The following is a 16,150-nucleotide window of genomic DNA, read 5'->3' as shown; positions in this document are numbered from 1 at the left end:
CCCACTGGCAACGCACAAATTCAGATTGACCCTGCTGGGACAGGTTCAGACATTATTAACCATCTTGGAAGGCATGACAAGATGGGAGGAATATATCTTCTTAGAGAAGTTAGTTCCCTGGGACACAGCCATAAGTCCCTCCATACCACTGCACCTGCAGCACAGGGGGAGGACAATGGCCCACACTGTTTGGGAGATCTGTATGCAGATAGTAGGATGCTGAGCTACGAAGACTTTTGCAGCCAATGAGATGCCACAGGCGGCTGCTTCCTCTCATATGCTGGACTGGCAGCGGCTATAAGAAAGTCTTGGCCGGGGTCCTCAAAGGAACCTGACATGCATACATTGAACCAAGCACTGCCGGACAAGGGGATGAGAATGTAAGCTCATTTTGCGCCTGTATGCCCTTCTCATTCCACGCAAGGCCACCCTTGTCTTACCACTGAAGACGCAATGGGAGAGAGATGTGGGTGAGGTGCTCAGTGAGTGTGACTATGCGTCTCTGCTGGGCAACTGCAGAAGGGTAACCCTCAATGTGTGGCTGAAGCTCATACATTATAAATATATACACAGGCACTATGTCACACCAAAGTGGTTACACAGATTGGACCCGACCAAACAGGAAAAAATGTTGATTGACCCCTGGGGTTTATATTCACATGTGGTGGGCGTGCCCAACTGTCTTTTATGGAGCGATGTCTCAGATACTGGGTACCTTAACTGAAACGCATTTGTCTCCCATGAAACGGTGGCCTTTTGGGCCTGGTGACCCGATCCAACATACTAAATATTCTGAAAAGGTGATAGAATTAGGACTAGCGGTGCCAAAGAAATGCATAGCAGCACGCTTGCTGACCAGTCGGTCTCCACCTAAGAAACAATGGCTGTGGGAACTGGCACGACGGGTACGAGCGGATTGTGGAGTATGACCAGGGTGGCATAATGGAATGGGAAATGAGGAGTTCGGGGAACCACCTGGGAGTGTGTAACAGATTTGGGGGATGAATAATTAAGGGCCAGATGTAGCAAAAAAACATTTTGCGAGTTGCAAATTGCGAGTAATAGCGACTCGCAATTTGCAACTCGCAAAATGTTATGCAGAAAGGTGTCTCAGACACCTTCTGCGACTCGCTATGGGGTCGCAAAGACCCACCTCATGAATATTAATGAGGTGGGTCGCAGTTTGCGACCCCATAGCGAGTCCATGCACTCCCAGGGATGGTGGTCTGCTGGAGACAGCAGACCACCATGTCTGTGACTGCTTTTAAATAAAGCCGTTTTTTTTTTCTTTTTCCAGACCGTTTTCCTTAAAGGAAAACGAGCTGCAAAACGAAAAAATTCCGAAACCATTTTGTTTCGGTTTATTCAGAGTAGGCAGTGGTCCATAGGAATGTGTTACCATCCACTTCAAGTGGATGGTAACTGCGAGTTGGTTTGCGACCTCATTCGCGGTCACAAACCAACTCAGCATGGCGATGCGGTTGCAAATAGGAAGGGAACACCCCTTCCTATTTGCGAGTCGCAGCCTCAAATTGCGAGTCGGTACCGACTCGCAATTTGAGGTTGTGCATCGCGTTTAGCCTTTTGCGCCTCGCAAACTGCGTTTTTCGCAGTTTGCGAGGCGCAAAAGGCTTCTTACATCTGGCCCTAAATCATTTTGCTGAGGAGCCCGAAATAGGATGCATTCACAGGGCATTGGGGCCTCCGTGTTTGATATGTGCAGCTGTACTAATGTTTGTTGGACGTTGTGCTCTGGGGTGTTGCAAAGTACATCACTAAAGCACTGCCTATCTGTCTGGTTCTGTGGGGTGTAGGGGGAGAGATGGGAGGAATGTTATTACCTTTTGTAATATTCTTTGAATGCAAAACCAATAAAATTAAAATGAGAAGAAAAAAGATCAAACAATCTGGTATGTACAGTACACATAAGTAGAGCCTGAAATTCATATAAGACATATTCTGTAATAACGGATATACAAGAATATACGTTTGGGGATCATTTCATAAAGACTTTGTACATTCTGTAATGCATTACATTTGCAAGAGCCTTTCAGAGATTTGCAGCAAGTTAATGGGTTAACAGAACGTCAAAAACCTTATTCTCCTAAAAATAAATGAATGGGCTGAGGAGTCTTCCTTTTCAAAGGATTAGGACGTAAGGGGGATTAAAAATATCCTTTACATTGTTTTTCCCACATCATGTAGCTGCTTCCATGAAGTGCGTCTCTTTTTCACAGTCGCAAATAAAGAATATGGGGCCAGATTCATGACCATTAGATATTACGACTCACAATTTGCATTTTTTTTGTGAGTCGCAAATTGGGAGTTGAATCTCTAATGTACAACCGTATCTCAGACACTGTTTGCGATAAACAAATGTGTCGTAAGGGATCTGCCTCATTACTATTCATGAGGCAGGTCACAATTTGGGATCCATTTGGGAATGGCCGCACTCACAGGGATGGTGGCCTGCTGGATGCAGCAGACCACCATGTCTGTGACTGCTTTGCAAATAAAGCAGTTTCTTTTTTTAAAATGCATCCGGACTTCCTTAAAGGAAAACAGGATGCATTTTTAACAAGAAAAATGTTTCAGTTTCATTTTTTAAGTGTAGTCAGTGGTCCATGGGACCCCTGCCTGCTCTGAATTTCTTTTTGCTGCCCCCATTCACTAAGGGGAAAGGGTTCCTTCGGGACCCCTTCCAGTTTGCGAATGGGTTACCACCAATTTGAAATTGATGGTAACTGTGATTGTTTTGTGTTGTTGAAATGTGATGTATGACAAGATGTTCTAAATGTAAGGGAATTTGGTATAATAATTCGTCCATATATCCAGATTACTGTAAGGTATTTGATAATTTTAATAAACGAGGTTAAAAAAACAAACTAAAAAAACTGTGATTGTTTTGCGACCCCGTTCCCAGTCGCAAAACAATCATACATCCCCCTGTGACTCGCTCTTAGAAAGGGAGGCCCTTGGCACGCCCCTTCCTAATTGCGAGTCGCAATCCCTATTTTGTAAGTTGGTAACAGGTTACTGACTCACACAATAGGAATGGTACATGGTAGAAGGCCATTTTGCGGTCGCAAAGGGAAAATTGTGCCATTTGTGACTGCAAAATAGCTTTGTACATCTGGCCTATAGTTTCAGTGGTGCAAACCACAATAAATGATCAGTGTCAGTAGTTGTTAAGGTTTAACCATATCCAAATCATCATGACCCTTAATGTAAATGTTTTCACTGATTTTTTTTGAGTTTTGTAATCATGGTTATTTTTATATCTTTTGTTGTCTACAGTGTATGGGTATCAGGATCAGAATATTGGTGAAAATGGACCAGGACATTCACATTTTCAGTCACTACCTCGTAACACAGAGGTGGACTGACCTCTCAGTGCCAAGAATGATACCTGTCCTTGATAGTAAAGTGCTTATGGGATGTCCTCTTACAGAAAATAAGAAATCTGTGATGAATGCTGAAGCAATTGCATAATGTTTGTGGGAAGTGTGTAATTTCCATCCATCTGAAATGCACACTTTTCGCCACTGGTGTTGTTGATACGTGGCTAGGGTTGTACCATGTGTCTAAGGATTAATGATTTAACAACAGCATACACTGCTCTCGTTCGAGGACCGCTTGTCCAACACGGCCATGAGAGAGAAAATGTCATCCATGTTTGGCCAACTAGGAGCCGACAAAGCCTGTAAGTGCACAGACTATGAATAAAGCTAGCAAATCTAGGTTTTTATAAAGGTGAAATTTAGGTCAGAGTTCCCTGTGGTTCTTATGGTACAGATACACATAAAAATAACCTATTGAAATGAAGATTGATGATTCGTAGTTGCAGATCTCTCCAAGAATGCGCATTTGACGCAAAAGAGGTCTAATTTGCAAAATTCTGTACTTATGCCAAATTGGTGTGAATAAGGCATTTTATGGTGCAAAGTGCATTAAATGGTTTTTCTGTGACGTTTGACCCCCAGATCGGCACCAAATTTGGAACAAATTCTATGATAATTTCTAAATTTCAAACAGATTTATCAGCATATGGGTTCTGCTGATTTAATCCCCCAGGATTACTTGCATTTGACTACTCGCTTTGTGGCCGCTCGCCATGAGCGAGTCTCACCACCTGAATCTCATTCACAGTAAGTTCACAGTATTTGGACTATGACTGCTAACCACCATGATCTGCCTTTTAAGATAAGGTCACTGCTGTGCAGCTAGGGTAAGAGGCAGTGGCCTAGTTACACATCATCACATGTGCATGTGTGCGGACTGCATGTGTGAGACTACTGCCATGCTCAACATGGTTTTGGTGTTCCCTCCGTATTACACATTTTAGGTGAAATATGCACTAAAATACAGTTTCACTTTAGCTAGGCTTAGAGGGTCCAGCGGGGTACCAATCTAGGTGTAAACATGCTCCCCCAAGTGTACATGTACAGTCCCATACATCCTATCATCTCATCTACACTCTATATATAGACACGTTAAAATTTGTCATATTTCCCTAGCACAGCTCAGAATCTTATTCCAGGAACTGTCCCTTCTACTAAGCCAAGGTATTTACTCTGTTTCCCAGTGGAGAAATCAAAGTCATAGAGCAATGAACTGAGCATGTCCCAATTCCTCACAAAGGAAAAGGTGGTGAGAAAATATGCACCTATTAATTAGCTGCCACACTGCACCTTGGCTGGGACAGCCTAGGCCCGCTGGAACAAAGGAAGAGGGCCAGAACACTGGAGCCCACACAGGAGAGGCTCACTTTAAAATTTTGCTGGGAAGGGAGCAGGCTCCTGTCCCATCTAGGGATGGAGCTGAAGATCTCAGGGAAGCTCCACTGGCAACATGAAGTCACCCCATTGGGTTGTCCCAGACTCCAGTGTGGGAGAGTTGGGACAAGGGTGGCACTCCTGTGATGTGGCTCCTAAGGATTTGCCACAGGTGCCTGGCTTCTAGAACATTCCTCACCCACTTAAAAGCCAGAAGTTGGAATGACACTGGACCTGGTAATGACAACAGTGAAAGGATGTCCAGGTGGAAGGAGAAGTCACCTGATGCCCTGCAATGATGGACTTTGGGACTATGACCCCCAGCTGACCCCCAGGGTTAGGATGAGTCCCACGAGGACCAGTGGTGCTCACACCCCCTGTGGAACAGTAGGTGAAATGGACCTGCTGGGGTACCCTAGATGGTTCACCTAGGACAGGAATACTCAAAGTACGGCCCGCGGGCCTCATGCGGCCCCTCTGACCTTTACATGCGGCCCCTGGGGCAACAGGAGCACTGGGCAGCTGTTTGCTCGACTACGCACTAACAAAAATATTAAATACACACACAATCATTTATTTCAAACGTAATTGGTGCTAAAGAAAGGAAGTAACTAGGGACTCCTGCACTTAACTTTAGAAACGCCTTAATTTTTAAATAAATCTTGCAGGATAAGTGTAACACTAAGACAGTCTCTTCAAAATTAATTACGTGTATTTAGTTAACATGCAGAACCTTTTCGCCTTAGTACAATTTATTTTATCAGTGCATTTTGTTGTATTCTTTTTAAAGTGATAGTTTTCAAACATAAATTTGGAAACATTAATTATTTCCCTTACCATGAGAACACCACCAATAGTAAATTAAAGAGGCAAGTCACTTGGTATGTGCACTTTAGGGGTGGCCTGGGTTCCTATCATACATAAACAACATTATAGTTTATTAAATCAAACATAGAAGCAGGTTTTGTGCCGCGCACACCATGAATCATGTATTTCGAGGTCATCCTAAATGTGATAATGCAGGAAAAGGAGGGAAAGTGACACTAAACAATTGCCTAGGATTACACAATTTGGAAAAGTGGGTAAGCCGGGATTAATTCCAGGTTTTCTGGTTTCTCTTTGTTTATTTCAGCCACTTGATGTATAGCCTTTGCTTCCCCTACACCTACCTTGCCACCAATGCCCCTAGCCACCCCACTTCCAACACCCTGGCATCAATGCGGCCCCCAGGCACGTCACAGACCAAACTTTTTGGCCCCTGGGAAAATGTTTGTTAGTACCCATGATCTAGGACTTAAGTGGACTGGCCTGTGACCCCATTGACACATGGATGCCCTTCGAGAAACCAAGAGATTCTGGGACCTGGAGAGTGTGAAAGGGAGGGTTTCTGCTGGCTGACTGTGAAGGGGCTGTGAATGGTGCCCTCCCAAAAGGACAGAGCATCAAGAGGCTAGGGACCTGAGGAAACTGCTCCTGGTGGCTATGAGTGCGCCACCAGTTCAAAACGAGCTTAAGATCATCCAAGTTAGCCCTACAGGGCCAGAGATATGCCAGAAATCGTGGTGCTGCAGGACACTGTGATGCAAACAAAACTGCATGGTCTTTGCTGCGTTTTTAAGATTTCCATTCTGGGGCAGCCAAGTCCCTTGGGGTCAGCACATCTTTCTTTAATTATATTTCTGTGTGTGGTGGGTGTCATAAGGTGCCCTTCCTGAACCAATTGGGGCTGAGGTGAGTGAAGATTTTCTGGGAATCCTACCCTAGGACAAAGCAAGCCAAGGAGAAGCGAACAACCTGTAGAGTGCCTACCGGCCCTGTGCCCATGTCTTGGGGATGTGGACAGTCACACCATACTCTAAACCTAAACAGTCCTTAGGGAAACAATGGTTTAAGCCCTTGCTCACTGGGAACAGGGTGGGCAGGTGCACAAAGAAAATGCAGATTCTTGCCTCCCACCTGGAGCTGGCTGGGCCCTTATCGCAAACCCCACTGCCTCAAATGACTTCAAAGGCTGTGGGTTCCATGGGTGGGGGATTGCGGCACACAAAAACAAAGGAAATGAAAGAAAGGGGTCACATCTTCCCACCTTAGCCTAGCCAGAAGCCACTCATTGAATATGCATTCTGCTAGGCCTGGAGTGCCCTATGATTTTCCACATGGGTGATGAAATGCACATATTTGCTTCTGTGGTGCTCCAGACTGGGAAAGGCAACCACCAATGACTGTATAATGTGTCGTGTGAGGTGCAGATAGACCAGCCCCACCTGAAAAAGGCTCGGAAAAAACTAAGCCTTCCTCTCCCAGGGCATTGAATCACTGATCCCAGGAGAGGTTTGCCTTGATTCTAAAGCACTTCTGAAGCTGCAGCACTTACTCTTTGGCTCCGGAGTGCAGAGACCTCTTGTAGCTGGTCCTATGACTGCAGCAGCAGTCTAATAGGTGTAAACGAAACACTTAGTGAAATGTGTTGACTACAATGCTTTACTGATCCATTGATGATGACAATGCCCTGTTATCCACACATATTGATCCTGCTCTTAATAACTTCTGTTGGTTTATGATGTTGAAACATAACATGTGGCACCTCTATGATACGGTGACTGTCTAGAAAGTGAGTAGGTCTGTTTTATTTCTAATGCTACCCCTTATATTGTGATGTTGCATCTTGTGTAGGTGGGGTGGTATTGTGGTTATAGGGTTCAGGACCCACTCAGGGTGTAATGTTATACAGTATACGGGCGCCACTAAAGGTATTTCCAGCTACCTGAATATATATTTGTAATTTAATAAGTAGTAATTAGTAGTGTATGTGTAATAAAAGAACTCTGGTTCACTACCCTGAGAGAGTCAGGTCTACAGTGGGGTTCTTGGTTCCCAGTAAAAAGACAATTGCAGACTTATTATTTTTGAAGGAGTCACATCACATGCATGTGTGTAAAAAAAGTACTTTTCCATTGTTAAGAGGAAAAGCACTGACTGAACAGTAATTTATCGACTGTTGTTGTTGCATACTGGCAAGCTGGGGTTATTAGCCCACACCACCTCCCCCGAGTAGGCCTTTGACAGCTCTGGTTCGCTACCCTGAGAGACGCAAGTGCTGCAATGGGGTACTTGGTTTCCAGTAAAAAGACAGCTGTGGACCTATTACGTGTGAAGGACTCACATCCTTCATAACTCATAACCCAATTGCTTACAAGATGTCTCAAATATATTTCATGCACAAGAATGCCTATTTAGCTGTGTCTTTGTAATTCACCTGCATCTATAGGACATACACATATTTATGCTGAAAGGAATTGAAAGAAAAATTAAATATTTGAAAAAAGAGATGTAGTCCTGAAGATGATGCAGAAGAGAACCCTTGTGGCTATTCATCTAACAAACTTAGCGATATGATTCATAATGTTAGGGGTGTGGGGAAAGTTTTATTCCTCATGCAGAATCAGTGGATTTTGGTGACGTGTTAGTCTTGTAAGGCAGACTTCTGGTCAAATTCCACCAATCTCCGTCTGGAGGAATTGTTTTCCTTCCAGGCTCCTGAAATGTGAGAGTGAGTGCAATTCGGCATCTCCTAGCACGATTTCCTAATGCGGGCAGTTGCGAGTGGTCGGGGTGAGAGGGCTGTTTTTCAAGTAGATTTGCTACCGCTCGAGTAGATTTTCTACTCGAGCAGCAGCAAAATCAACTTGAATAGCTGCGCGCTCTTGCACACCGCATGGTGCCATTCATGCTGATTTTTCAGTGCTGCTCACACCACTGGTGCTAAATTGCAACATGAGCAGTGCAAAATGCACATTTTCCGCCCTTTGGAGGAAAGCTGCAGAATCCTGCAGAGTTTTCATGGAACTTCGCAGAATTCAACGTGTAACACTCCGCGAGTTCCACATACCCATACTTATAGTTTGCTATTTTCCAGATATTTGTATTTCTTTTACTGTATCAGTCCTTTACCATTTTCATAAAAGTGCAGTTTCTTCACCCATAACTGTTTTTAAAATAAGGCAATAAAATGGGCGGAAAGCCAGTTTGTTCATTATGTCAAAAAAGTACTTGAGTAAAACCAGCTTTTTCTCTTCATTGTTTATTTTTAGATCTATCTAACTGAAATATCACACAGGCGGAAAAAAAGAATTCTCATCTCATGTATCCCAATGATGGTAACGATGGGGGTATTTGGCGTATATTCAGCAGGTATTTGGAAATTCCTTTAATAGTGCTTCTTTCACAGAAGTCCTATATGGAGTGACAATAATGTTATTACTAGCCTACTATTGAATTATTATTATTATTGAGTAATGAATACTCTACTGGTTGATATCAGGAATGGATCCATACTCTTGTCCTGACTACCTAATTTGCAGTTCTTGTACGGTCTTTCAAATCTTCAATTGTAATTTCAGACCTAAGCTCCCTATCTCTTTCTGTACCCAAAGACCCTTCACCTCAAAATTATCTAGCTCCATCATTCTTGATCCGACACTCTCTGTTACCATAGGTCTTACTCAAATTCTCTTCATACTCTTCACCCCCAGCTCTTCATGATTTTTCACTGTCATTAATGTCTTATAATTGCACCAGCTCAAGTGTGTGTTCTTAGCCCTACCTCTGGTAGGTTGGTAGATTGAAAAGCCAAATCTTCAGCTTCTTGCATAATTCAAGAAGGGAGGAGGAGGCTTTGATGTGGAGTAGCAAGTCTTTCCACCCTTCAGAAGTGATGTAAGAGAATATCCGTCCACCTGACCTGGTTCTGTGCATGTCTGGGATGTGTGCTAGCACAGCTCTGCAGAGCGGAGTTGTCTGGGTGGTTGCTGGAAGGAGATGGGACTGTTCAGATAAGTGGGGCCTAAGTTGTGTAGTGCCTTGAATGTGTGTGTGAGGAGAATGAAATGAACACCTTTGTGTATTGGGAACCAGTGGAGCTCCCTGAGGTGAGGTGTGATGTGAGTCCTGAATGGGGTGTTGAGGGTGAGTCTGGCTGCAGAGTTCTTGATGGTTTAGTCGTTTAGTGAGTTGCCTGGTGATACCAGCTTAGAGGGATTTACCATAGTTCAACCTGCTGGCAACTAATGTGAGAGTGACATTTGTTTGTAGTGTTGCTTGGGAGCCCTTTGAAGATGTTCTTTAGCATCTTCAGGGTGTGCAAGCAGGATGTAGTGATAATATTGACTTATGCGGTCATGATGAGTCTGCTGTTGAAGATTATTCCGAGGTTCCTGGTATGATTTCTGGGTGTGGGTGTGAATCCGAGTTCAGCTGGCCACCTTATAGCAAAGTGTGAGTTTCAGAAATGCTCACCATTGTTCTAGGAGTCTTTTAAACCTCATAATACACATTTGTACATATTTGTTTTACAAATAAGTGAAAATAAAGATTTTATTAATTTGACATTAGATGTGAGACAAAACATTTAAAACAAACTGCGTTATTTTAGCAACAGAAATAAAAAAAATATTTTTTTTATGTGAATGGTTATGAGAGGTAATGACCCCACAGATACACGCATCCTCAAAAAATTCTATATTTTTGTGTTGGGAAGAGGTAGCTTCAGCTCTGGGCTATTTCAGTCAGCATGATTAAAAATGTGGATGTTCAGCATATGTTCCGATTTAACAGTTCTAAAACCCAATCTGTTAGATTTTCACTTTTTCATTTTGTTTCTTTAAAAATATTTTTAAACTCCTAGACTGAAATAGAAAGTACCTTTTGTTCAAAACTAAAGGTTCTAAAAAGTATCTGAAATGATAACATTCAGAAGATGTGTTCATATTACATTAAAGAGAACTACATTTAAAAAAACAGCTATCAAAATTTCTATAACACAAACTTATTCTGTTTGTACTTAAATGAGGACAACTGCCTCGACTCACATGCTGGTAAAAACCAACAACTTCTCCAGTGGCCACCAGGAGAAAACAAAGCACAAACATTAACACAAACAAGTTTTGAAATGTTATTCTTAAATCACTCACTAGGTACCGAAAAATGTAAACTATAATTACACCTTTCCTTTCAGAAAATCGGACTATCTGTGATAAAATGTAATTTTTCTATCTAAACTAATTGAAAGTTACATTATTTTTAAGCACAGTTTGTGTCACAGTTGATTTTCGAACAATTAATTTAGACCAAAAAAGTAAGGACAATTAAATTCAAACATTAGTGGTAAAATTGCACAAAGCTTATAGTTTAATATGAAAAGTATGAAAATCAGTATTGGCTGATTTCCCTCATAAGTTATATTTTATGAGGCATTTGAATAGTTACAGTGTCATATTTTACAAAATCAAACTCTGTGGGAACATTCTAGAGAACTGAAAAGAGTATACGTAGCCAGGTTTGATGTGTAAGAGAAATTAAGGAAGTATCAACATGAAAATGGCCCCAGGAAGCCACTAGTGGACTTATTGGGTATCTATAATGTTGGGTAGAAATATAAGGGTCTCATTCATAAAGGTTCAAGCTGATATATTATGAATCATCTTTCATAGAACAGTATGAAGTCTATATCTCAAGCTTATTGCAAAAGTTATATAATTCTCTGAGCACTGCAATGTGTACAACTAACGCATGGGTAGTCTGAGTTACAAATACATATGTAATATAATTCAGTCTTTTAACAAACTCACATGTTTTGTGGTTGCTGACTTGTAATGCAATGAATCTCTGTCCTACAACATACACTTCACCACATCGGAGAACAGGTTTTGTGGCTTTGTGAATTTGGCCCATGGCATTACCACAAAGGATGAAATTCTGTAGAATTAAATGATGAACACGTCTGTGGTGTTATCAGCATTTGTTTAGCTTGTGTCACCTCTTTCCTGCCCCATTCCCACCTTGCGACAGCACTTGAACCTGACATTCTAGGTTCTTGGGGTTCCTCTACAGATAAGTTATTTACAGAATCATCTAGAGAGTTAAATGTCTGGGCATACCACATGAGCTTATGTATGAAGAAGACCAATAACCTCAATATTGTTATCACAGGTTTTATGAGTAGAGCGTGCTGGGGTTCGCTCAGACCTCATGATAATGAATTAGTTTGATTAGCTTTTACATGTTGACTCCTACTCATCATCATTATGTCCACACTTCTGCAGGGATGGTCTTTGCCTGGCGCTGGCTCGCCTTATGCTGCTGTGCCTCTTCATTCATGATGCTTCTGGCCATGGTTGTGATGCCCGAAACGCCTCGATTTCTCCTGCAACAGAAGAGACGCTCTGATGCTCTGGCTGCTTTGACGTTTCTGAGGGGACCAGATGCTGATCATGAATGGGAGCTGAAACAGATTGAAGACAGTATCAGGATCCGGGTAAGAACCCTTTCCAGCATTCTATCCTTAAGGACAGAGGGAAGCAAAAATACATGCAAAATAAAAACTGTCTGCCCTTTTTGCGCTTTAGGCAGGTGGAGCTAGAACATACCTTTTAAATAAGAAAATGTCAAGCACACTGGAAAAATGATGGCCATTTAAGGAAAGGGGATGAGTTATAGCAACTGGTTACCTATACCCAAAAGGACTGATTCCCCCGGAAAAAAACACAGAAGTACATTTCCACTTGCAGTTACATCCATCATTTATGAATGTCATTTTACACATGTGCATTGGCTTTTCCCCTATCATAACTGCACAGTGTGCATTTATGCCTGCTGCAATGCCATAACATTTGATTGATGGCACATTTTTTTTTCCTTGAGCAAACATCTGACTCCACACTCCCACAAATGTTTGTTGGTTTATTTGCTCTTTTCTCTTTGGAAAGTGATTTAGTTTGCCCTTTGACAGAAGTAAACCTCTGATCATTTTCCAGGGTGGAGGGGTCAAAGACGAGAATGAGAATAACTAGAAAAATCTCCAGTTTGTGCATGCTCCCAAACTTTGCAGGGAAAACACACCCTGGGACATCCTCTAGTGGAATTTATTTATTCATTTTACACATTCAAGGGGTAATATTGGTTATTGATAAAGAGATTTACAATAGAAAGGTCAAATTTTGTTGATTCCAAATATTCCTAAATTCAGCCATTTTGTTTGTGTGCGTTAGGTTTACAATCACAAATGGCTTTGTGAATTGGGCAATTCTCATTTTACCCTGTAGATTGATGGAATGTAATTAAAAAAAATTATTCATGATGGTATTGGGGCACATTTAGGTTAGATAACTTAGTAGATGTTTCAAATTTTGCGTAAAAAACTTTGGAAAAGCTACACTAATATTTTACTTTTTTTAACAACATATGACAGGAACTATAATTTGTAATGTTTAACTTTTATAAATCACGTTTTTGAAGAGCAAAATGTTATTATGCTCTCACATTTGTGGTCTTTTACAAAATAACTACCACAACCGTCTAAATAAGTGCACTGGTTTTGGGGGGGAAGGGCATTTGATCTTTCTATATGCACCACATAAAACAATTAAGCAATTTAAAGAATAAGTAACTAATGTGACCACTTTAATTACCAAACTTTTTGTGAAATGCAAAGAAATAGAATTAGGAATATCTAGACTAGAAGTAACAGCAGTTCTTGGTCTAAACAAACATTCTATATGTAGTGGAGAATAATGTGTAAAAAGAAGAAATTCAGTAAATGAGACAAAAACACAAATCAGACTTTTGTGTAGTACTTATTTGTATGCGCCTTAAATGATCATTGACAACAGCTTTACATTATTGCCATTATTCAAGAGTTTTTGTTTGAAAAACTAAATATTTGTTCCACTGAGATAAATGATTTATATTAATGAAAAGACACCAGTTCATAGCTCCTCTGTCCCTGGTCGCTTTATGGAGTTCAGTTCTGCTTTCCCTAGAGAAATCTAAAACTCCACAGTTTTTAAAATGTTGAAGACAACTGCATTCTTCACTTACATTTACAAACAGTGATTTGTCTCTGATTTAGTCCTAACGTGTTAGTCTTATATTGCTGATAGTTGTCTAGGAGGCCAACTAAAACTCAGATGAGGCTTACCTGGCTTTTATTAGCCACTGTGCTACCAACATACATGCTCAAAGATCTCTAATGTAAGTTTATATCTTGGCTGTCCATAAACATATGCAAGTTGTCAGTAGCTACCTAGTTATACTGTGGTCAGGTACCAGATAATCCAGAGTTTAATATATTTCTTCTGTAGTGTAACAAAGACTTTAGTATATGAGCTGCTATAGTAGATCTTTTTTAAATTGTGCATATTATACAATAGCACACCTATATCATAATACATTTTAAGTATAATGTGTTTTATCTTGCTTTGTAAATAAATCCTGAACAATGTCATTAGACCACTCTGTTGCAAAAGTTGATTTATTTCTTGGTTATAGTTAGCCCCAAATAGAGATGCTTTTATGGCATAAAAACCTCTGTTTCAAGAGGACTGACCTGCCTTCTCCTGCAGTCATTCTGTTACTTTACAAAAACTCATGTGATCAATCAAATCTACCTCTCCAGTGCTAACTGTTCACTGCTGGAGTTCCCTCACATCTTCATCCCTTGCATCTTCATAAGTAGGAAATGGTATTCAATACCCCAGCTCCTTCACTGGGTTGCTTCTTCAGAACTTTTAGGCATTCACTCACCCTTTCTTCCTTTTCATACCTCATTATCGTTATTCATTTACCTCCTCAACTCACAATACCAGAGGGGTATTATGGCACCAGATAACAGCCCGATTGTAAATAAGCTAAATAATTCATACATTAACTAAATATTATAAATACAGACTACAACCCACATGTGCCCCCCCTTTTGAGTAACCTCCATATCACTTTACATCCTAAAGTTACACATTTGAATCCCCAGATAAAGATTACAATCATTTGTTAACATTCTTGATAGACAATTGTTAAATTACAGATTGAAGACAGATCGGTTTTTGCCATCTTAACTCACATAACTGGTGTCAGTGGGAACTAATTGTAAAGTTTTGGGCCTTTACCTGATTTTTTTGAAGGAGTTTTCTTTATTAATGCCAGCCAGCTAATACAAAATGTGTAGTCATAAGTAACTTATTAAGCATTTAATGTTTTCTAGGGACACCATATTCTCGGTATAATCAGAGTTCATTTATACACTGAGGCTAAGTACTTTGTACCCTGATTTGACCAGGAGTGTCCATAACAGCAGTCACAGTTCCTAGCGAGTAATTGAGAAAATCTAGAATGAATATAGTGGGACTAATGCATTGATATATAGCCCACATTTGTCTCCCAACAAAATAGACCTCATTCCATGCTTTTGCTAGGATTTTATTCTGCCTGGACTGATCAAAAAAGTTATGATGTTTTATGTAACTTTTCTACTGCAACATTGTTGTCGTTTCCAGTGCTTGCCTAAAATAGACAAAAAACAGAAAAGACAAAATTAACAAGATAAGTCAGGGTGAGACTGTCTTCTTCAACTAAGGAGTGACAACAACTGCTTTCCAAGCTGGCAGAACCATGCCTGAGTTAAAGGAGCTAAAATGTAAGGATGTTGATTTGATAGTGTGACCTTAATTAAATCTGCTTGGCTGGTGTCACTTGTTACTGGGCAAAATGTACCAATATGGGTGGATGATATTCAGTGGCTTTCAGTGGTAGCCAAGTTATGAATAAGTCAAGGAAAGAGTGAGTTGTTGTGGCTTTTAGTGATGTTGTGAGGCACCCAGACATGTGAAATTTGATTCTGTGATCTAAGGGCATTTATTGAAAACAATAACACTAGCTACAAATTAACTAGATCTGTACAAGTGGCAATGTTAACATAGGACAAAAACACTTTTATAATTTTCAAGTAGTTTAGCAGTGGCTGACATAATGTTTTGACTGCATAAGATATGATTTTAAAAGCGTAACTTTTAAAAAAAACTTTTCAAAAGTTTCTAGAGGTTCAAAAAGTTGCTGTTGGTCCATTGACAATTCACATCCTATAACACATTTTACCAATCAACCTCGACATTGTAACAAAATGTATGTATAACTTAAGAAAAGCAGGAAAAGTGTGGAAATATCATGCATAATGTTAACTATGCCATACTAGCCCTAAATCAGAAAGACATTCATAATTTATGATCATCATAGTTTCCATTATTGCAATAATGTAACGTATAAGTTTTTGGAAATTCCACTACCATTCCTGACATACTCGATTTACACGACATATAGTACCACAGTAAGATTGCAAAATATTTTTTTCACATAGCTTTCTAACATCACATGTGTCTACCATCACATTACATACGCCACCTGTTTAGGGATAGGAATTTTGTGGAATTTCACCACTGACCCTCGGGTAGGTCGCTCCCCTGCTCACGCAGCACCACCAGTCCCTGACTGCCCTCCTCACCGTTCTCATCCTGTGAGTGTGTGCGAGTGTGCCCCCTCTTTACCCGTGT

General features: G+C 40.8%; 1 protein-coding gene across 1 annotated transcript in view; it reads left to right on the top strand.

Moving 5' to 3' along the window:
- Positions 1-16,150, top strand: part of LOC138301809 (solute carrier family 2, facilitated glucose transporter member 8-like) — a 114,713-nt gene that overhangs the window by 42,033 nt on the left and 56,530 nt on the right. The window contains exons 6-7 of the mRNA XM_069242310.1: positions 8,867-8,966; positions 11,876-12,087. Of these exons, the coding sequence (XP_069098411.1) occupies positions 8,867-8,966; positions 11,876-12,087 (312 nt within the window). The remainder of the gene's footprint in view (positions 1-8,866; positions 8,967-11,875; positions 12,088-16,150) is intronic.

The sequence above is a fragment of the Pleurodeles waltl genome, chromosome 6 (genome assembly GCF_031143425.1).
Source record: "Pleurodeles waltl isolate 20211129_DDA chromosome 6, aPleWal1.hap1.20221129, whole genome shotgun sequence".
NCBI lineage: Eukaryota > Metazoa > Chordata > Amphibia > Caudata > Salamandridae > Pleurodeles > Pleurodeles waltl.
This window is presented reverse-complemented; position numbering and strand designations above follow the sequence as displayed.